At 50.5% G+C, this 20,542-nt stretch overlaps 8 protein-coding genes across 9 annotated transcripts; 3 read left to right on the top strand and 5 right to left on the bottom strand.

The window, feature by feature from the left end:
- Positions 1-32: 32 nt before the first annotated feature.
- Positions 33-3,891, top strand: TrAtP1_011287 (uncharacterized protein). 2 transcript variants are annotated; one of them, XM_014084484.2, is made up of 3 exons: positions 33-250; positions 324-2,700; positions 2,755-3,891. In XM_014084484.2, exons 1-3 carry the CDS (start codon positions 176-178, stop codon positions 3,753-3,755), a joined length of 3,453 nt encoding a protein of 1,150 aa, XP_013939959.2. In that variant the 5' UTR covers positions 33-175; the 3' UTR covers positions 3,756-3,891. The 2 variants fall into 2 exon arrangements, with proteins under 2 accessions (XP_013939959.2, XP_065971149.1); XM_066115051.1 differs by having other exon boundaries at positions 33-2,700.
- TrAtP1_011286 (uncharacterized protein) lies at positions 3,892-6,871 on the bottom strand. The gene is made up of 6 exons (XM_066115050.1): positions 6,120-6,871; positions 5,876-6,024; positions 5,795-5,816; positions 5,666-5,731; positions 5,107-5,594; positions 3,892-5,039 (listed from the first exon to the last, which is right to left on the bottom strand). The coding sequence occupies exons 1-6, from the start codon at positions 6,413-6,415 to the stop codon at positions 4,102-4,104; spliced, it is 1,959 nt and encodes a 652-aa protein (XP_065971148.1). The 5' UTR covers positions 6,416-6,871; the 3' UTR covers positions 3,892-4,101.
- A 1,448-nt stretch (positions 6,872-8,319) lies between these two features.
- On the bottom strand, positions 8,320-11,665 carry TrAtP1_011285 (uncharacterized protein). Its single transcript, XM_066115049.1, has 2 exons — positions 9,584-11,665; positions 8,320-9,524 (listed from the first exon to the last, which is right to left on the bottom strand). Exons 1-2 carry the CDS (start codon positions 11,475-11,477, stop codon positions 8,710-8,712), a joined length of 2,709 nt encoding a protein of 902 aa, XP_065971147.1. The 5' UTR covers positions 11,478-11,665; the 3' UTR covers positions 8,320-8,709.
- Positions 11,666-11,769: 104 nt separating this feature from the next.
- Positions 11,770-13,044, bottom strand: TrAtP1_011284 (uncharacterized protein). The gene has a single exon (XM_066115048.1). The coding sequence runs from the start codon at positions 12,952-12,954 to the stop codon at positions 11,902-11,904; it is 1,053 nt and encodes a 350-aa protein (XP_065971146.1). The 5' UTR covers positions 12,955-13,044; the 3' UTR covers positions 11,770-11,901.
- Positions 13,045-14,483, top strand: TrAtP1_011283 (uncharacterized protein; the record flags this gene model as incomplete). Its single annotated transcript, XM_066115047.1, has 4 exons — positions 13,045-13,932; positions 14,002-14,060; positions 14,119-14,229; positions 14,284-14,483. The coding sequence occupies exons 1-4, from the start codon at positions 13,889-13,891 to the stop codon at positions 14,481-14,483; spliced, it is 414 nt and encodes a 137-aa protein (XP_065971145.1). The 5' UTR covers positions 13,045-13,888.
- A 323-nt stretch (positions 14,484-14,806) lies between these two features.
- Positions 14,807-15,372, bottom strand: TrAtP1_011282 (uncharacterized protein; the record flags this gene model as incomplete). The annotated part of the gene is made up of 6 exons (XM_014084479.2): positions 14,807-14,848; positions 14,910-14,973; positions 15,041-15,068; positions 15,134-15,172; positions 15,229-15,285; positions 15,348-15,372. 6 exons carry the CDS (start codon positions 15,370-15,372, stop codon positions 14,807-14,809), a joined length of 255 nt encoding a protein of 84 aa, XP_013939954.1.
- A 192-nt stretch (positions 15,373-15,564) lies between these two features.
- TrAtP1_011281 (uncharacterized protein) lies at positions 15,565-17,813 on the top strand. Its single transcript, XM_014084478.2, has 2 exons — positions 15,565-16,940; positions 16,999-17,813. The coding sequence occupies exons 1-2, from the start codon at positions 15,791-15,793 to the stop codon at positions 17,772-17,774; spliced, it is 1,926 nt and encodes a 641-aa protein (XP_013939953.2). The 5' UTR covers positions 15,565-15,790; the 3' UTR covers positions 17,775-17,813.
- TrAtP1_011280 (uncharacterized protein) lies at positions 17,814-19,523 on the bottom strand. Its single transcript, XM_014084477.2, has 2 exons — positions 19,269-19,523; positions 17,814-19,190 (listed from the first exon to the last, which is right to left on the bottom strand). The coding sequence occupies exons 1-2, from the start codon at positions 19,363-19,365 to the stop codon at positions 17,863-17,865; spliced, it is 1,425 nt and encodes a 474-aa protein (XP_013939952.1). The 5' UTR covers positions 19,366-19,523; the 3' UTR covers positions 17,814-17,862.
- Between the last annotated feature and the right edge of the window lie 1,019 nt (positions 19,524-20,542).

The raw sequence follows: 20,542 nt of genomic DNA, 5'->3' as shown, positions 1-20,542 counted from the left end.
GCGCTGGAGCGCGTCAAGCTAGACGCGTGCTGGAGGGGCTCTGTAAGCTCTGAGGGCCTGTATAATTGATCCGCTTGAGGCACTGCGTAAAGCGCATTGAATTGCTTTCGATGTTGCTGCTGTCGCTGATTCATGCATCTTCAAATTCATAGCAGCTTCTCGCAAGACTGCTGATATGGAGCTGGCCGACGGCACAACGGACATTGTCCACCCAGAAGTTCGGGCACACATCAGCAGCCTCATCGCGGCGGTAGGTTGAAGAGCAGCTGCGCTTGTGCCCTATGCAGATGTTCAGTTGATTTTATGCTGACGAATGATGATAGCTTGGAGGCGCCGGTTCGGAAGATGATGGCCGATATCACCTGGGAGACGACGCATTGGAGGTTCTCCGCGATATCAAACGATGGATTCGCTTCTACGATGAAAAGACGAACCGCATGGATGTTGCCCGCTGCATCCACGAAGCGAACCTGATCGAGGGAGACTTGCTTCCGATCCTGGCAACATGGCCAGAAAATGCCACCGACAGCAAGTACAAGTCTCGAATCGCGCTGGCGTGCTTTGAGGTCATGGTCCCATTGACGTGGCCGATGGAGAGGGACAAGGAGCGGATGACAATCAACCACCATCGGCATATGCCTGTGCTGGAGCTTGCACAAGTTCAATACAAGATGGCCATTATCAATTTTGATGAAGCCCGGATCTTGCATGCTGCTGTCAGGACTGCTCTGCCGTCGCTGGCGCTCCCTGCGGGCGATAGAACAGCACGAGATCAAGGCATCATCAAATTGGTGCTCTTCTTCCTTCGCAACATGGCCATGATTGCGCCTCCTCCCAATGTTCAATACGAGGGCGATGAGACGCAAATTTCTCGGTCGGCCACCATCGACGCCTTTTCATACCAAGACATATTCTTATTCCTACTCACCTTGGCTTCAAACATGGGCGATGATTTCAGGACGGAGGACACGGCTGTCATGGAGATTATCTACCACCTCATCAAAAGAGTTGATATAGAGAAGCTCTACATGACAGATCAGCAAGTACACAAGGCCAAGGCGCATGAGCTTACGTCCCTAATGAATAAGGAGTCGGCGATGCTCAAAGCTTACACCCGCAATGGCCCGACCCGACACAACCGCTTCGGTACGATGATCTGGGTCAAGCGTGAAGATGGCAAGATGTCGTCGCTTTCTGGGCAAGATGCTCTCGCCGATACCACAGCGCGCAACTTGAAGATGGACAAGAACAAAGTATTCAAGCCTCCTCGCAGGACAAGGAAAGAGAATAAGGATGAGAGGGACCTAGGACCGCCGGCGAAGCTTAACGCGCGAGCAACCGGACAGCTCCGCTCATTTGTCGAAGAATTTCTCGATTCGGGCTTCAATCCCCTATTCTTACATGTTCGCAAAACGATCGACCGAGAGGCTTCGCATGTCATGCAATACCACAGGAGGCAGTTTTTTTACCTCGTGGCATGGTTTCTAGAGGCTGAACGGACACGGCAGAAAATGAAAAGGGACTCTCGAAGGAGTAATGACGATGTATCCAGCTTCAGCCTCGTTGCCGGAGTTTTAAACCAGGAAATGTTTATCACTCTCAATAAGGCAATGAACGAGGCATACGAGTACAAGGACTGGCATGAATTGGCAGCTGTAATGAGGTGCTTTACGCAGATTCTGCTCACTGTGCAAGAAATGATTGAGAGCGGCAGAGAAGACGATGAGGAAATTGCAGAGAATGTTCTGAGCCGCTTGTTTTATGAAGAGTCGACGCATGATATCATCGCCAACATAGTCAGGACGTATAAGGATCAAGGATTTTACTACTTGGATGCTGCTACGGAGCTGGTCCATCATTTTCTGCGTATTTTAGAAGCATACTCCAAGCAGAATGCGGACATGCAGGTTCGCTCCCGCAAACGAACACGGCAAAAGAAGAACAAAGATCAGCAGCAGCAGGGTACAGAAGACGGTGTCTTAGCCGAAGAGAATGATGACTCGGCTAATGACGACGAAACTGCGGAGCGCACCTCCAAGGAGCGCAAGTTTGACTTTCAACGCTTCGCGGCTCGCTTCACACCGCAGGGTGTTGTGGATACGTTTGTCAAGTTTACGCGATTCTACCAGGATATGGACGATTCACAGCTGAAACGCGTTCATCGATTCTTCTACCGGCTTGCTTTCAAACAGGAGATGAGTGTGATGCTTTTCCGCGTGGACATAATACACCTATTATACAACATGATCAAAGGTCCCGAGCCTTTGGATAAGGGTTCAGGCATGTTTAAGGACTGGGAGGAGCTCGTGAAGCAGATCCTTCGTAAATGCTTTAAAAAACTCGAACAGAGACCAGAACTCCTAATCGAGATGCTCTTTAGCAAGCTGCAGAGCACTGCTTTCTTCTTAGAATACGGATATGAGAAGCAGACTGCCTCTAAGAAACAGGCGAAGCCGGGAGGCGAACTCATCTTCAAATATACAGAAGAGCGAGATCGTCAGATTGCCATTGTAGTCGGCGCACTGCTCGACAAGAACGAGGGGGATCATATCAACTGGGTGAAGAGTATTCTCACTGCGGCAGAGAGTGAACGTCGGTCGTGGGCTGCGGCAGAAGAAGTTTTGGCGTCAACTGAAACTCCGTTGGAAGAGCCAACAGATGCTAATGCTCCAAAGGAGCCAAGCAAGCCTCCTCCATTCAGTAAGTCGCCCAATTTATCGTATGCAGATACCTCTAGAACTAATCAATGTCTAGATGTACGTGTTGATAACGACGCGAGACGCGCCGCGAGATTCAAGAACTCGTACTTACGACTTCTGTTGAGTCTTTGCGGAATTCAGTTGCTTCGCCCCGCAAATGAAGAAACGCCAGAGTCTCTCTGGATAGTCCCAGGAGATGTCACTTCCGACGAGCTCAAAGACACATTACATTATATCAACCAGGCAGAATTCAGCCCTCCAACATTCGACGACGGACAGCTGGCAGAGAATCAGCTAAAGAGAAAACTACCACCCCGCAAGAAGGCTGATTTTGACGACGACGAAGACGAAGACGTGGATGGTGAATTTCTGTTCGAGCCTGGCGGTCCAACAGCGAGAAAAGCTGTTGACGAATCAGAAAGACCTAAAAAGACGAAGAAGAGGAGACGGAGGAATAGCCAGGTCCTGGAGCTGGACGATGAGGAGCTTGAAGAAAAGGCCCGTAAGCGACGCGAGCGAGAGCGCGAAAAGGCACGCAAAATCAAATCCGCCGTGTACGTCAGGGAGGGAGATGACGACTTCGACGAAGAGGAAGACGAAGCGTTCTTTGCTCGCGAACGGGAGATTGCTGCTCGCGCCGCCAAAGCTGCGCAGTCAGCCGTGGAACCTGCCGTTGCGAAGAAGCCTATCAAGCGCAAATCCGCAGTACAGGTTGACAGCGATGATGAAGGTGAAGGTGAAGATGATGATGACTTACTGCTAGGAGGCCTGATTGACGACGATGAAGAGGCGGAGGGCAATACCAGTGGGGATAATACCCCCGCTGAGGAGAGCGATGGCAGTGGCAGTGGCAGTGGCAGAAAGAGGAGAAAAGTTAGCGTGGAAGAGGATGATGTTGACGCAGAGGGCGACGATGATGTTGACATGGAAGATGCTTCACAAGCGCAGCAGTCGGGAGCGAAGGTTGCGGAAGAGGGCGACGATGCTCCCGTTGTGGTGACCCGGAGGCCGAGGGTACGGGGTGGTTTTGTCATAGACAGCGATGATGACGAATAAAAGGGGGGAGGGGGGGTTGGTTTCTTTTCCTTTCCTTTTTTTTTTATTTTTTATTTTTTATTTTTTTTATACTTTATATGTAAAAGAAGCATTGCGAGGGATTTACTTGGGAGGAATTGGATGACGGTTACGTATTTATAAGAAAATTGCATATATATTGATGGGTATTATAACCCGCAGAGATGTCGTACCAAGTACTCTGTTATGTAAGTCTCTACTTCACCATGCTCTCCAAATTCATGTAATAAATCCACGCGATAGATGGACGTCACCTAGGGTATCATGTGCTTTTTTTCTTCTTTCCCCTCTTCCTCTTTTGACAATGAGCTAACCAATCATGTAATGGTTACGCCGTGTCTGACACTATGCTCCCTCTACGTAATCGGCCCGCCCTCTTATCAATGCTTCTCCTCCTAGTCATGGTATTCTGCGTGTTCTGGACTTGGCCGAGCTCCGCCAGGTCCTCTTGGCTTTTATAGCAAGCGGCTGCATCATCGTCGCTGGCATCGTTGGTTCGGCGCGAAGAGGACGATGACCTGCTCTGTATGGGGGTGTCTTCATCGCTGCTCTGGATTTCATTTCGGCCACCGCCCCAAGATCCGCCGATGCCTTCCATCGTAAAGTCTGAAGCGGTCGGCTCGTCGAGGGCCATCAGCTCGTCTGGGTGGAAGATGCTGGGCAAGAGGAGAGCGCGCAGGGGAATGAGGAGTAGGATTATGATGGGGAAGCCCACGGCGGCGATGGTTTGTGTGATGGCGAAAGTGGCGCCGAAGCCAACCAGCTCGATGATTACGAAAATCCATATGGCGATGCGGCGTTTGATGAGCTTGAGAGGGGAATTTGCCGGCGTCAGGTTCTTGTCACGGGCCAGGAAGAGTAATTTGACTGTGATGCCGTTTGCCTGAAGGGCTTGGACGCCCATGATGAAGAAGAGTCCCGCCAAGACTCCGTGAGGGACAAGATGAAGGACCACGAGAAGAGGACCGGTCATGGTGCCAAGGGTAAGAAGCCCCTGAGCCAGGTTTGATACCCGCTGCTCGACAACGTGAGTCGTCTCAAAGGTATATGCACCTTTATCTTCGCCCTTCTCATCGAGCTGCTTGACAGCTTTGGTGACGCAAAGGGATTCTGTGTGAAAAGGGGCTTGGGGGATCAGCCCGTTGGGGAAGGGTAATCCGAGAATGCCTGCCACTCCAGTGGTGATGCCGAGAAGGAAGAAGTCCCAATGGAACCCAGCCGGCTTTCTCAGGGGGAACTCGCTTCCCTGTGCGATGAGGGACGACACTATAGCAGCGTTAATAAACACGTCTCATGAAATTGAGTTGGGAGAAATGTATAGGAGCAATCATACCATTATGGTCAAACCAGAATAGGATAGTTAGGAGTATGGCAAATGGCAGCGCAGTGAATATTTGTCCAACGCTCAAGTCCCAGAAATTAACAGCCCAGCCTCGATCCGCTGTAGGCTCAAACGCCTTGCTGGTTGGGAGCACCGCCAAGTGCACCTCAGACATACGGCCAATATGCACAAAGCCGGTAAAGAAGACGAGAGTCAGTGGTGTCCCATAATCTTTCAAAAAGACACGAATTGGGTGTCTGAAGAGACTGCTGGATCCAAATTCACTGCAGATATAAGCCACCATAAATAGCAGCAACGCTGCGACAATGGAGAGGTAGAAGGCGCTGTCGCTGCCAAGACGCTCCAGAACTTGAATGCCCTTTTGGAGATAGATGAAGGCTACGTAGAAGCCAAAGATGTCGCAGGGGAATCGTGTGACCCAGCGAAGCCAGTTGCAAGAGTTGGTAATAGCGAGGATCCAGTGTAAAATTAGAGACCATCTGGATACGAAGGCTGTTAGTGAGTAGCCTGCTAACAGTGTGTCAAGTCTGAGCGCGGTGTTGAAGCTTACATTCCTATCCAAGCCATGAATCCCAGATAGTTGACGCCAGTTGGTTTCATAATATTATATACCGTACTGTAAACGGTCAGTTAGTGGGCGAATGTCGCCAGATGGCTTGTATCTTGGTGCCTCTCGTACCTATTAAACACCGTAATGGGACCTATGGAACGCTAGAATTAATATCAAGGTGTATATGATTAAACACAGAGAGCAACGTACCAGTTACTCCAACGATAACAAGTGGCTGAGCAGAAAAGATGGAGAAGACAACAGAGCCCAGGACAGAAGCCAGCAGAACTTCGTTGACACCGTAGTTGGATCCCGTATTCTGGAACATGTCTAGCGAGAAAGCAAGAGCGGGTAGAATGCTGTCAATGGCACAGACGGGTCAGTAAAAGTCCATGAATGATTTGCAAACGGTTGCCTGTTTGCGCATACAAGGAGAGGAGGGTTGGTGGCGTACTTTGCAAAATACATAAAGACTGTGGCGGGCACCACTCGATAATCCCACGCGTCGAGCCAGTCGCTCACGTAGTAAGGCGCTCTCCGACGGATATCATTGACCATGCCACGGAAAGGATGGATGCGCCACCAGGCCTCGTGCCGCCGTGTCGTCGATTTCGACGCATCGCCGCCTCTTGGTGTTGATGTTGATGTTGATGTTGCCGCTGCCGCTGTGGCCATGGCTGGCGGCTGGTCGTGGTGCTTCGCTCCTCCTCCATCTCTGTCCGGCAAGCCGTCGGTCACGAGATCTAGCATCGTGAACAGTTTCTCGGTATTCGCGACCACTTCGTGCCGTCGATGCCGCCTCTCGAGTGCAGAATATGCCGAGACCAAGATGCCAGGCTTTCTGGGAGTCGCAAAGTCAAAAGGCGAAACTGACTGGTCGGTGTCAGCTATTCGTATCTCTTCATAACAGAGACATTGAGGCAGCAAAGGAGGTCTGCACGCAGAAGAGCGTGACAATACAAGGCAGGAAAAGCAGAGGCCGAGAGTTTGGTCAACGCCTTTATGGAGTTCCAACAAGGGAGTCTTGTCAACACCCCCTGCTCAGGCAGTATTAGCTGGCACCAGAAATTGACTGCATGCAGCAGAGGCAAAAGAGCCAATGATTGATTCCTTAATTTTTCTCGGTTCTCCTCTTTTCCCACCTCTTGGATATACACAATTGGAGCTGGAGAAGAAGCCCATGTCATTCTTTTTTTTTTTTCTTACCTCTCACCTCTTTTTTCTCTTCCGGATTTAGATTTGAGATCGGAAGACGGCGCCAACACTAGGATTAGCATTACGCACTGGAGGGTGAAACATTTCCCAAGATGGCTTAGGCCTCGTTGCCGTTTACCGCGTTTTTGCCCCTCCACATGGCATGGGAGTGTTTTGTCGACTTCATTCGTGCTGTCAAGTCGGTGGCCTTTATTCTTCTTCTTTACATGTGTTACATATTGCACAGCGTACAAGTATGTGGCAGGCAATTTCAGGATTCGACGATACAATCCACAACCATTAGATTAAATCCCTCTACACCTCTCCGAAATTACGCCCTTGTCTTTCCTTTGGACATTCAGGTACGAGCTCATGCCCGGAGCCTCAGTCGATCCAAGATATCTACAAGTCTATCTCAAGCGGGCGACAAACTGCACGAGACGGAGCACTACACTACTAAGAGAAAGGCATAAAGGCCACCCAGTAGCCTCATTCAGCAGGGAACCTAAAAGTCACCGCAGACTTTCTCACTCGTCACCGGCTGTGGAACTGTCCTCGCTGCTTAGCGGCCGTCAACGCCAGTACTGCTAAATCGTCATGCCCAAACACCGAATAATTACTAGGAACAATTACGCACTGTACGAATAAGAGAGAGAACTTTTACCACCAACCAGCAAACGATGGCTCTCAGTTAATTTTGGCAATTGTGAATTGATGCGGGGAACTTGATATAGCATCTGTTGTGTAACTGCAGCTATCTCAAGCCCCAGTCTTTTTTTCCCCTCCAGCCTGATAGTCCAGGTAGGTATTCTGGATGTATAAAATAGTCGACATTCACGCCAGACTTTTTTTCCTCGCAAAAGGCAATAATACCCTCAATTCACTGATACTTAACGGACTCGCCTACTGCAGTTAGCAAGTTCTGCGATCCTACTTCTAGTTGTATTTTTCTTTTTCTTTTTCTTTTTTTCTTTCTCCACGATACGGTCCTTCTTCGTATCTCAGCATCCCGGAACATCGCCACTTTATGAGCCCCTTGAGTAAAAAAAAAAAAAAAAGCCATCGCTTTTTCTCAATTAGCGCCGCTCCGGGGGGGGAGGAACTTTGCCGCCCAATCATCTTCGACCCGGTGCCGTAGCCCAAGATTTTTACCTAGTCCTATACCCGGATCGCCAATTAGGCCTACAATACGGCAAACATGCATGTACATAGCTGATATTCGCCCTTATCTCATAGATTATAAATGATGCATCTTCGCTTGCGGAGGGTTATGGCGATACAACTCTGCCGAAGCCCGTGCAGTATATTCGTGCCAGGTACAGGTACCAGTATGTAGGTAAATTGAGCCTAAATCATAGACGTCACTACGTTGTACAACGTACGCCTTGAAGCTACCTCTCATTCGATACATGGGCATTTCTTCACAAAAGCTTCTCCGAAGCTCTTCTACATGATTTCTTCATCCTTTAGATTCATCTACGGTTCTAAATCCAGGTACAAGTACACAGTAAAGTTCAAAAAAAGCCCCCCCTTTTTCCTTTTTCCCGCTAGACCCCTAATATGATGATGGTAAAAATACATACAGTGGAAATTTTTAAACATCTCCAGTGCCCACGGTAGAGTTGAGACTCGTAGAAAAAAATAACACAGTCCGCCGTCTTTAGCCATGAAAGTAGCGGGGATTGTTTCCCGCTGCGCTGGCGGGAAAAAAAGGCGGCAGTAGCCAATCCGGACATGTCGTCAAGTTCTCGGCAGCGTCCCTTATCCCCCCCCTCTTCCCACTGACACCCATGCCTCCTCAATCTTTATGCTCGTTTCTTACGTCAAAAGGCTTCCAATCTTGGTTGAAATCACCTCTTGACGCCCGATCCGTCATCTGAAATATCGCGAAACGCAGGAGCAGGCGTGCCCACGGGCGGGTCCTCCTTGGGCGTGTCTGTCTCAGTAGGGAAAGGCGGCGGAGCGCTCGCCTCCTTGCCTCCTCCAAAGAACTTCTCAAAGTCTTCATTGTCGTCGAATGGTCGCTTGCCCAGAATTCGTACCATGTCATCGCGAGAGAGAACCTCCTTTTTCAGCAGCTCCTCAGCAATTAGCCCGACTTGCTCCTTCTTCTCCACCAGCAAAGTTCGGCATCGAGCGTAAGCTTCTTCTACTATCCGGTGCACCTCTTGGTCAATTTGCTGAGCCGTAGCCTCGGCAAACGGCTTGACCATGCGGTTCGGGTCGTTCTCAAAGTGCACTGGTCCCACCTTGTCCGACATACCCCATTGAGTGACCATGCTGCGTGCCATTTGGGAAACCTTCTTGAAGTCATCACTAGCACCGGTCGTTACCGTGGAGAAATGCAGCTCTTCAGACACACGCCCTCCCATGGTCATGGCCATTCGGTCCATGAGCTGGTTGGTGTTCATCAGGTAAGCATCCTGAGGTAGGTATTGCGCATAGCCTAGAGCGCCCTGGCCGCGGGGAATGATTGAGACCTTGAGGAGGGGGTCGGCGTGCCTTAGGAACCAGCCACAGATGGCGTGTCCAGCTTCGTGATAGGCCACGGTCTTCTTCTCTTCCGGCCTGAGTACGAGTGACTTGCGTTCCAAGCCTCCGATGACTCGCTCAATTGCACGTTCGAAATGTATCATCTTGACGTCGTCTGCGTTCTCTCGCGCGGCTATTTGAACTGTTAGCATTGAAGATCCCATCAATATTCCACTTGTCGTTATTACTTACCAATTAGAGCTGCTTCGTTCACAACGTTGGAGATATCCGCACCAGAGAAGCCAGGGGTCAAGGTAGCAAGTCGGCCAATGAGATGTTCATGATCTTCCTTGGTGACAATCTTCTTGAGATATACTTGGAAGATTTCTTGTCGTCCTTTCATGGTAGGTCGGTCAATGTAGATGTGCCTGTCAAAGCGGCCGGGACGCATCAGCGCCTTATCCAAGACATCAGCACGATTGGTACCGGCCAAGACAACGACCTGTTCTCGAGTGTTGAATCCGTCCATTTCTGTAAGAATCTGGTTAAGGGTAGCCTCGCGTTCATCATTTCCGCCGAATCCACGACCGCTTTCCTGTCGAGCACGGCCGATGGCATCGATTTCGTCAATGAAGATGATGCAAGGCGCGTTCTTTCGGCCTTCGGCAAACAGGTCTCGTACTCGAGAAGGACCCACGCCAACAAACATCTCCACAAACTCAGAACCGCTTACGCTAAAGAAAGGGACGCCAGACTCTCCAGCAGTAGCCTTGGCGAGAAGAGTCTTTCCTGTTCCCGGGGGACCAGAGAGAATGGCGCCTCGAGGAATCTTGGCACCCAGCTTCTCAAACTTTTCGGGCTGCTTCAAGAAGCTAACGAATTCCATAATCTCCACCTTGGCTTCCTCTAGACCAGCAACATCACTGAACTTGACCTTGACTGCGCTCTCGGCGTTGAACTTTTTGGCCTTGCTTTTTCCAAAGTTGAACATGCCTCCAGCGCCGCCTGCCCGTCCGCTCATGGACCGCTGTGTCCACAAAATCAAACCGATGAATAGGAGCGTTGGTCCGAATGCCAGAACTAGGTTGCCAACAGTGCTGCCACCCGCTTCGTAGCTGACAGGTATTCTCTCGGACGGAGGAATGCCCAGTTGATCCTGTGCTTCTTCAAGCTTCTTCTCAAAAGACTCAACGGATCCAATCGAGAAGATGTACGTTCTCCTGGCGCCAGAACCATCGGATGTTGACTGAACAGCATCAGGGTGCAGTTCCACGCGCACTTGTGATCCATTGACGACCACAAGTTTCTGTACAAGACCCTTGTCCAAGAAGGCCTTTCGTAGCTCCTGCCAGGTGATTTCTTTCTCAGAGAAGGGCCTGCTGAATGACTCAATTGCCCAAAGCGTGATACCCAGGACGAGACCAGTCTGGAGAGCATCCATCCACGAGTTCCTTTCGGGCTTCTTAGGGTCTGATCCTTGCTCGTTGGAATGTGAATCGCTGGAAGCCTTGTGTGATTGGGCTGCACCTTCTTTCTTCTCTCCGTAGTTGTGCTCGTTCATTTCATTGGTGTTCTGGTCAAACATGCCCCTCTTTCCTTGTTGCTGCTGTTCGATTTCCCATTCCGCTACTCGTTCAGCCATGACGAAGACGCATCGCATCAGCCGGCCCTTGTCAATTATTGACAAGTTGCCAGGTCCTTGGCGCATCTTCTGCAGCAGATCTCGTATCTCGGCCGGTGCACCGGTGTGCTGAAGCCCCACCAAAATGTCCTTCAATGTCTGCCTCTGGCCTTCGGGGAGCATTTCTTGAAACGCCTGCAGCTGCGATATCTCTTCCTTGGTCAGGCGAATCCAGCCCTCCGGCAGAGGTGGCAGGGGCACCTTTTGCGATCCCGGTCCGCCCTCCGTCTCTGGCTTTGCTTCATTGTGGTTGATTGGCTTTCCAGAGTCGGAGCTTTTATTCTCATCGGGATGCGGGGTTTTGGAGGAGTAGTATCGCGGGAGGATGCCGTTGTGCGCAGACAATGCTTTCAGAGGAGCTGTCCTGGAGCTGGCGACAAGTCTTTGTGTCCTCTGTAAGCTAACGCTGGTCGAGAATCTCGCCAGCTTGGCGAGCTGGCTCGACTGGCGAAGATATCGTGACATGGTGGATGGCGGCGGTTGGTGAGCTTGACGGCGGATCCGCCGGTCCTGGTTTTATGGTAAATGCGCAGTGCAGCGCAATCTCACTCGCTGCGCAGAATTGCGCTTGATAGCTCGGATATGACGATGCCAGGAAACCGATAGATGCTAGGAGAAAACTGAGATATTCCAACGCCACTGCGGACTTGTATGACACTACGAGACTGAAGCCTGCCGGCCGAGGATCCACGTCTAATCCCGAAAATTGAACGGCATCACGTGATATTCTCCGACGCAGCGCAGGCCCTCGGTGGATCGGGATTCCGCCGCCCAAACTCCGTGCTCTAATTCTAGGTGTGCTTCCCATACCTTTCCAAGGCAGTAGATTACTATTATGCCAGTAATTTCATGTACATCTATCTCTCCACTAGAAGAAAACGTCTGATATCTATGCATCTAGCCTGATGAAAATGGATCGTATGTTACCATCGCCTTGTATCGGGATTGCTCGGCTGGATCCATCTTGCACTGGGACTTCCAGTAAACAGTCCTTGTCCCCCGCTGGAGCTAAATCGGGCCAGTCTCTCCAGACTTGTACCTCAGAGTTGATTGACAGATTGTGTTGAAGAAATCGGGATATGACGCGACGAGCCTGCTCTTTGTCACCAATCTCTAACAGTATGGCTCTCGGCCTGAGGTGGCATGCAATCTCCAAAAGCCTCGCGTAAAAGACGTCCTCGTGGTTCCAATCTACAGGAACCGGAACATCGTCGCCTGGAACCAGAGCTAGAGACGGTTCGTATTTGCGAACAGAGTATCCAACCTGGCCACCGCCATAATTCCACGCTCGCCGGGAGATATAGGGAGGGTTAGACACCATCACATCCCACCTACGTCCCTCTAGCTTCTCTATGATTTCATTCTGGAAGATATCCTCCTGCATGATGCCAAGGTCGTGATTCAGCTGACGGTCTGGGAGATGGCCAAGCATGATATTGTGGTCGATATTGCTCCTAGCTAGCTTTGTGGCTTGAGTAGATATATCCACTCCAAGGACCTCTAAGTGATCAAACTTCCGATAAAGTAACGCATACAGAAGCAGCGGTATACATCCTGTCCCCGTGCAGAAGTCGACAATTCCCAAGTCGCGTTTCGGGCCATCAATCTTCAAGCTCTCAGACTTGATTAAGTCGGCAAGGTGATAGGTGTATGCTTCAGTCTCCGGTCTTGGTATTAGAACACCAGAGCGACATTTGATATCGAGAGTTCCAAATGGCTGAGATCCCAAGATGTACTGCAAAGGGTAGCCTTGCCCCCTCTTCGTGCACAGCCGTGCGAGCAAGCTTTCTTTGGCAATATGTGTAGTGCCGCTGACGTGCTCTTTTAGCCATCGCAGTTCGTTGATGGCAGAAGGAATGTCTCTACATGCTGGAAGCAATGCAGCGACATTGGGAGATTGGCGATTGGCCTTGCGGAAGAGCCATGGCGAGATTCGCGGCATTGGCCCTACCTGATTTAAAAGACGGGCATATCTACTGGTTGAAAGCCAGGATTGCAGACGGCGAAATGGTACAAAGTGCTAGGCTAGAGGCGCAACCAGTGGGTTGAAAAATAAATAGCCGGTTATTAGCCGATCCGCTCTATCAAATTCGCCGCCAATGTCATCCTCCTCCAAGGGTATTTTCGAACTGCGACATTCATAAGCACTTTCGAACGATAATGGCAAGAGAACCCTTCTAAGCCAGATTTTGCCAAAAGTACTACTTTTTTTGGATTATCAGAGAGAATTTGCCATAAACGTTACGATAAAACTACGACAACCCTATATCTCCAGCTTTTTCCGACGGTGCTCTTGGCGGTATCCCCTACCACTGTGGCCTTGTCACGAGATTTCCCTCTACGCGTTCCTGAGTGAGCCATCGGGCGTTCCCCGCTGAAAGCTTTCATCTCATCAAAATGAACGCACCTGATCGGTACGTTGCAGATTCCATCAAAAGATTTGGCGCTTGTTCCTGTTGAATTTCTTTCCATGACTTGGTGATGGACTCCTGGAACTGGACGTCTTCGTACTCGAAAGCCGCACAGGCTATGGCTACGTCTTCTCACTTTTCGGGCTATTATTTTTACAGGCGGATGTTACTACTCTACTTTATGCCTCTTAGCCCTCTATATAACTGCTGTATGCAAGTGCGTGCCCTGCAGCTATAGCTGCCAGCTGCAAGTGATTCCTGCCCTCACTTTGAGCTGGCTTTCTTCCTAAAGCTATGGGAAGTCTCCGCAGCTGGAAAGCCTATTATCGACATGTCCCCTAACTGTTTCGTTTTCCCACTTCCTTCCCACTCCAAGGTTTTTAGCACTACTTCATCGATGCTATCCTGCTTCCATCATCATCCCCGTTCCTATTTTCATTGATCCGTCTCCAACTGTTAGTGGCCATGGCGGGATGCAATGCCAAACATGACAATCTTCAAGACAATCCGTTGCGTCTTTCCTTAGTCTTCATTTTCCTTTTGTTGTTTTACTTGATGATTTGCTGACATTGGCCAAGTTTCGAGCTCTTCTTACTCGCCGATGGCGAGAAGAAGATTGAGGAGAAGGTTTATTCTGGTGAGTAGACAAGCGTCACTCTGACGGCGTGAACGAAAAGTCTAATGTTTCTCCATAGGCATGTCCAACACCTCTGACTTTGTTCTAAAGAAAGAGGATCACACGCTGGGCAACCTGCTCGCTGAGCACCTCAAAGCCCACCCCAACGTCTATATGGCGGGATATAAGAGTGAGAATTGATTTCAATGGCAAGTGGGTTAACCATATTAACCATGATGGGTAGTTGCTCATCCTAATGTCCCTGAGCTCAATATCCGCGTTCAAACAGACGGAACCATTTCACCCCGCGACGTTTTCACGTCAGTCTGTGAAAAGCTCATCAACCAGCTCGAGATGTTGTATCAAGAGTTCACTCGCGAGTGGGAGCTGAGACGAATCACAAACACTGGAGACCAGGGTAATATGCCATCGAATGGCCATTAAAAAGATTTTCATCGAATCGTCTCATAGACAGGCGTTAGGGGGGGGCAGAAAGATTTGGGCTTTGCATTTCGGTTTTGTTTGGACCAGGGGAAAATGAGCTTTATATTATTCAACCAAGAATCTGTTTACAAGGATATTCAGGGCCAGCTTAAAAGTGGCAATCCTTTCCGACAATCGGAAACTAATATTCTGAGATAAGACTGTAGTGTTTTTTTTTCCCTTGTCGTAAGGCGCGTAACAATGAATACATATGACTGCACACAGAGGCAAGATTGGTAACCACGTGCTGATTTGGAGATAAATACGCCTTATGCTCTAATTCCTCAAGCTGCGGCACCAACTGGTCCTTCTCCGCCAGGGATCAACTATGAAACTGCGTTAGCATATGTGATATCACGTCAAGCAACGAGGAGTTGTCGGCCATACCATGCAGATGTTGTTACCGTTCAACAGAATTTTAGGAAGTTTTGTGTGGTTTCCAGAGTAGTCGCTGATTGGGAAAAAGAAGATGAAGAGTCAGCACAACAATCTGTGGTAGGATCACACTCAAAACTCACAATTCTGTCACATCTTCCAGCACCATGTCTAAATTCTTGTTAGATAAAAGTCTTCAAGTGGCGGATGGATGAATGATGAAGGCGTCCACTTACTGACGTAGTCGTCAAAACCCATGAGCGTGCCACTAAATTCTGCCCAAGGTGTTAATGCCACAGCAAGCGCAAGAGACGGGGGTGGATGCTGTAACCTTTGTCTCCCTTCATGACAACCCATATTCTTGATCCGACACACTTGTCGATAAGTTCTAAAGCGAGGTGTCAGTGGCATAAGGTACGGCCCAGCATGAGGCTCAGCAGAGGGACTCACCGAGGGGTAGCAGCTGTGACGCCATCTTGAAAAGCTCTTCGCGCACTGCCTTTCGGACCGCGTAAACGCTTTTGTGGAATATGGTCTGATGGAAATAGTAAAATTCTCACAAGCTCAAATCCCGGCCTCTCTTTGCAAAAGATGAATCTCTTATTCCTCAGTAGTTTCTATGCATCAGGGCGAGCTGGCCCAGCGCTAGGCAGATTGCAACAAGGCACAAAAAAGCCGTGCCCCACGACGGGTGACTAAGCACGCATACAGCGTGCATTTTCGTGCTCCTCCTCGTGCACCCGCCTGATACAAGTAAGCGCGCTGAGACGTGATGGTTGCCTCGGCGGCCAATCATCATTTATTCACGGATTCAGCTCTTGCACCCCCGGCCGGCTCGCTGCGAGGGCCCTGTAACAGAAGCTGAAGGGCTCGCTCGCAACGGGGGCGGGTTGATGTCGAGGTGCATGTTCAATAGCGGGCTTGGGCCCGTTTCCTATTTAACCCGTCGTCGTCCGGCTGCGAGGCATGCCTCCATGCCCGTTTCCATGTATACACCTGCGTATAGAGTCATGAGCTTCAACCCTCCCAACCAGCTATGGAGTTCCCAGTTTGGCGTTCGCTTTGGGGCGCTGGCATCGCCGCAAGACGCGAGTAATACTACTGCTACTGCAACTACTGCTGCAACTACTGCTACAACTATATCCCCTCATTCTTCCTTTTCTGTCCAAAGCGACGAGAGCTGGTCCCAGACCTCTGTAAGCTCGACGCAAACAGGCGTATTCTCGGCCGGGGCTGTTGAAGACCCACTGCCGCCAGCGTCATATTCAAACGATGTCGCTGCCTTTGATGCTGCTCGACGGCCGATTTCTCTGCCGGGTTTAAACGTCGCGGCCGATACAGTCAACAGCGTCGCCACCACATCCAGCAGTGGCACCGACACAAACAAGGCCGTCGAGCCGCCATTTACACCACTAGAGTTCAACATCTCCAGAGAGCAGTTTCTCGCCGCTCGTGCTGCCGCCCCTGGCACTCCAGAGTCCCACTGGTCATATGCCATGTACCATCGAAATGGTGAAAACGGGGCCGTTGACAATGTCAAGGTCCATTATTGTGAAAGTAAAGCCACCATGGAGCGCGTGTGCACAGAGTATTTCCTAGACCAAGATGTCATTGGCCTGGATCTAGAGTGGATGGCATACGCCAGGACGGCGGATGGGCCGCGGCGCAACGTCTCTCTCATCCAGATCGCGAGCCCGAGTCGCATTGCCCTGTTTCACATAGCAGTGTTCAAGTACGGCGCAGACCTTGTACCGCCGTCATTTCGCAAAATCATGGAGAATCCCAAAGTGAGCAAAGTCGGCGTCAACATCGGGCCAGACTGCACGCGTCTCAGGAACCACCTCGGCGTCAATGTCCAAGGCATCTTTGAATTGAGCCATCTCTACAGGATCGTCAAGCATTTCCCGCACGAGCGCCGCTTGATCCACAAGACCCTGGTGTCGTTGGCTACTCAGGTCCAAGACCAATTACTACTTCCTTTATACAAGGGAGAGGTACGGACTGGCAATTGGATGAGGCGGCTTAATCCACAGCAGATTGACTGTATGAGAAAACTCGCCCTACAATACCGCTGGACCAACAAAATGCTGACTGATTACAGATGCCGCATCCGACGCCTATGCCGGTCTCCAGCTTTACTATGTACTTGAAGAGAAGCGAAAGATGCTCGTTCCTTGTCCTCCGAGACCACATCATGCAGAGCTACGGCTGCCTATTTCTCTTCCTGATACCCCAGAAGAAGCCAAGAAGAAAGACGATGAAGATGCTGCTCTAATAGCAGACCCTTGTAAAACGAATGTCATCTCTAAACCGAAGTATCCCAAACCTAGAGTTCGCAAACCTAAAGTCTCATCAACAGAGGTTACAACAACAGAAATTGCAACAACAGAAGTTACATCAACAGAAGTTACATCAACAGGAGCTCCCGCAACAAAAGCCCCTACACCATCCAGAGCAAGATCAAGACGCTCATTGCCCAAACCCATCCCCGTCGACACTAGAGATGCGCGGGTCATTGCGGCCGAGGCGCAAATGAAGGAATATCGCGCGGCGAAAACGACCGAGCTCAAAACGGCCGTGCCGTGCCTCCGGGCGTACTACATGTGGCATCGAAACGAGGACCTCTGTCCTGGCGATATCGCAGCGCTCCTGCGCGATCCGCCGCTTCTGACCAGCACTGTTGCGCATTATGTTCTTGACGCTATAAAGGCCGAGAATCTGCCTTATCCCGTACTTAGATTACACAAAGAGGTGATTCCTCATGTTGACTTGAGCAGGTCATATTGGTCCAAGCATACTTCATTGGTCCAAGAATGTACAAAACTAGCAGACCAGATGAAGGCGGATATGGAGAAAGCAAATGAGACACACGAATGAAGAACACTTGACAAACAACTGTTACTTTTAGAATAATTATGATAGTCCTGGTATATTCAAGCCTGAAATGAAATTAAACAAACAAAGTCTATAACGCCAGCAATCCTGTACCCCTGTTGATCTGCACCTTTTTGTCTTCTCCTCCGCTCACGATTCCCCATGTCTTGTCCCACACCACGCTCAACACCTTGGCGCCATCGCCAGCAGGAGGTAGCTTCTTGCCCTTCAGCCACTCTCGGCCGATAGTATAGACGGGCTCGCTGACGTTGCCGTTGCCCTCGTCAGACGATGCGGTCCGAGTACTGCGCAGATCCCAAACGCGACACGTGCTGTCGTGCGAGCCAGAGACCAGCGAGTAGTCATTCTCCGGGCAGGGCGCCACGGAGACAACCATGTTGACGTGGCCTCGGAGAGTCATGGCGGCGGTTGCGGCAGCCGACTCTCTGGGGTCGAGCAGGGTGATGTGTCGCGCCGAGGAACCAGCCGCTACCAGGTTTGCGCCAGGGAGTGCTGCTGCGCAGAGGATAGGGTGCATGGTAGTGAGGCGGGACACCTCTTGTTGTGTTGTGAGATCGATCGTCTTGACTGTGTGGTCCAAAGAAGCCGAATAAGCGACGGTCGAATCCTTGGGATGGAAAATAGCAGCAGTAACCGATTCGTCGTGCAGAGGAATCATTGCCAAAGGTCCACGCTGAGCAGTAGAACCAGCGTTGGACAGCTTAGCTCGCTTGGTGCTGTGAGCGGAGGGAAGAGTCTCGGGATCAGCCTGAGGAGCTGTCCTCTTGGAAGCGGACCACAAGCCAACACGACCGTCTGAAGACGCTGTGAGAATACGTCGGGTGGAACCGTTGACATCGATGCTGTTGATGTTCTTCTCATGCCCCCAAAGTTCCATGTTGGGCTTGAGAGAGCCAGAGAAACCATCGGTTGCCTCTTTGTAGTCCCAGACCATGACCTTTCTATCCAGGCCAGCCGACGCCAGCTGAGTCGACGACAGCCATCGCACAGCGTTGATGCGTTGAGTGTGTCCTTCGCCTTTGCCACCAGCAGAGACGGCAATCGCGTCTCCAGAGGGGTTCCAGATTCTCACTAGGCCATCATAAGAAGCGCTAGCAACTCGCTCGTTCACGGCGGCATCTCCAGCAAGCAGTCCAGCAGCAGAAGTCGATGACAGGACATCAACTCCGCTGACCCAGTCGTCGTGCTCGAAGCTAGCCTCGTAAACGGGTGGGAGGAGACTGCGAACATATTGGAGGGTCAATGTTGTCTCTTGAGAAAGGCCATTTGATTTGAGGTATTCTTCGATGCTCGTCTTGAGGAATGTGCCGTTTGCGAGGAAATCGAGAGGGACTGCGGATGAAGTATCCAGCATCGACTCGGAATTCAGAATGCGGGAGAGGCCATAGCGCTTGATGTCTGTGATGTGTTAAGAGTTGGTAATTAGCCTTGTTTTCCCCTCTCTAGCCTCTGTAAGATTTTGGGGTAAATTCCCACCTGCTGGCACGAGCAATTGTCTCCTGGACTCTGGGAGGGCGAGATCTTCCTCGTTGGTGGTGAAGACGACCTTCACCTGAGCAGATGAGGCATCCATTGTGGCAGGAAAAATTTAAAAGAAAATTTCAGAGCGTTTAGATGAGTATTTTGATATATTAAAGTGTCCAAAGGATTTCAGATTCGGGAAATTTGAGATTGTGCCAAACAAATTATCGTCCTGGCGCAAATCGATGGCAGTGGTGTGCATGGGTGGACTAGAGAATCTCAAAAATTTTTGGAATGGGCAGCGTAGCCTTGTGGATGAATGATCCACTGCGGGGCTCTTGGCTGAAACATCAGACCAATTAAAATGGAATAAACACAAGGCTGAAGGCGCAGTTTAATGCACGCTAAGCTGCATCTAGACCGCCTAATGATGCTCTAAGACGCCAAAAAAGCAGAACAGAGTGAGACAGGTGGTTAAAAGAAGTGGGAAACAATGTGTGGACCGATATCCTGTTGCCTGCTTGGCCGCTCCAAGATGGACTATCCTTGTTCTCCGGGGAATTGACCAGAGAGATCTATACTGGAGACGGAATAGTCAGCTTATACCCAACTACCAACACGCCTGAGAGCATCACAGACAAACTTGAAGCTCCTACGTCATGTTTGAGTGTTGGACAGGTCCATCAGGCAGATCATGCTCGGAATATATCAGATCACTCGTAGTGCACAATAGCCTTGGCATTGCAATGCAAGTTTGGCGTCACCAGCTTGCAGGTTGAGTCCCGAATACAACCCAAACCGCCAAGATGGCCACAATGGCGACGGGCCGCGGCACTGCAGTGCAGCAAGAGAACCAATGCCGTGACGACAAATGCAACTCTCGCGTCGGGTCGTCTCCCATTAGGGGCAATGGATAAAGTCGTGGGAACCGTCCAAGATATCGCATCGCCAATGCGTCTCCATCAGCCAATCCGAGCCTCTGGTCACTCGACTTCGATCTGTTCCCCCGCAATCCATGGCGTCATCCCCACACTGCTAAGGATAGTGCACGAGATCAACTTGACACCTCACCTCTCCGCGATTGACCCGATGCAGGGACATGAACCTAGAATTTGCGGTTGCTGCTGCCCGTAGACGAGGCGTCAGTGGCTTTGATGGTGAACGGCGTTGCGTGGCGGCCACGCTAGGTGAGGAACCATGCAAGCCCATTGGTGGAAGGAGCAGAACGGACCATTGTTGTACGGACATGTACAGTAGGTAGGCATGGAGAGAAGAAGTGCCTACTAATT

Source organism: Trichoderma atroviride, chromosome 6, assembly GCF_020647795.1.
Source record: "Trichoderma atroviride chromosome 6, complete sequence".
NCBI lineage: Eukaryota > Fungi > Ascomycota > Sordariomycetes > Hypocreales > Hypocreaceae > Trichoderma > Trichoderma atroviride.
The sequence above is the reverse complement of the archived record's forward strand: the minus strand, read 5'-3'. Positions and strand labels throughout refer to the sequence as shown.

What these genes read in the sequence shown, in the direction of transcription:
- TrAtP1_011287 (XM_014084484.2), top strand. Translation starts at nt 176, where the DNA reads ATGGAGCTGGCCGACGGCACAACGGACATTGTCCACCCAGAAGTTCGG. An exon ending in TCAGCAGCCTCATCGCGGCG is followed by an intron (nt 251 to 323) that starts GTAGGTTGAAGA and finishes GAATGATGATAG; the next exon opens with CTTGGAGGCGCCGGTTCGGA. An exon ending in AAGCAAGCCTCCTCCATTCA is followed by an intron (nt 2,701 to 2,754) that starts GTAAGTCGCCCA and finishes ATCAATGTCTAG; the next exon opens with ATGTACGTGTTGATAACGAC.
- TrAtP1_011286 (XM_066115050.1), bottom strand. Translation starts at nt 6,415, where the DNA reads ATGCTAGATCTCGTGACCGACGGCTTGCCGGACAGAGATGGAGGAGGA. An exon ending in GTCTTTATGTATTTTGCAAA is followed by an intron (nt 6,025 to 6,119) that starts GTACGCCACCAA and finishes TGCCATTGACAG; the next exon opens with CATTCTACCCGCTCTTGCTT. An exon ending in ATTCTGGTTTGACCATAATG is followed by an intron (nt 5,040 to 5,106) that starts GTATGATTGCTC and finishes ACGCTGCTATAG; the next exon opens with TGTCGTCCCTCATCGCACAG.
- TrAtP1_011285 (XM_066115049.1), bottom strand. Translation starts at nt 11,477, where the DNA reads ATGTCACGATATCTTCGCCAGTCGAGCCAGCTCGCCAAGCTGGCGAGA. An exon ending in GAACGAAGCAGCTCTAATTG is followed by an intron (nt 9,525 to 9,583) that starts GTAAGTAATAAC and finishes CAGTTCAAATAG; the next exon opens with CCGCGCGAGAGAACGCAGAC.
- TrAtP1_011284 (XM_066115048.1), bottom strand. Translation starts at nt 12,954, where the DNA reads ATGCCGCGAATCTCGCCATGGCTCTTCCGCAAGGCCAATCGCCAATCT.
- TrAtP1_011281 (XM_014084478.2), top strand. Translation starts at nt 15,791, where the DNA reads ATGTCGAGGTGCATGTTCAATAGCGGGCTTGGGCCCGTTTCCTATTTA. An exon ending in TAATCCACAGCAGATTGACT is followed by an intron (nt 16,941 to 16,998) that starts GTATGAGAAAAC and finishes GACTGATTACAG; the next exon opens with ATGCCGCATCCGACGCCTAT.
- TrAtP1_011280 (XM_014084477.2), bottom strand. Translation starts at nt 19,365, where the DNA reads ATGGATGCCTCATCTGCTCAGGTGAAGGTCGTCTTCACCACCAACGAG. An exon ending in ACAATTGCTCGTGCCAGCAG is followed by an intron (nt 19,191 to 19,268) that starts GTGGGAATTTAC and finishes AACACATCACAG; the next exon opens with ACATCAAGCGCTATGGCCTC.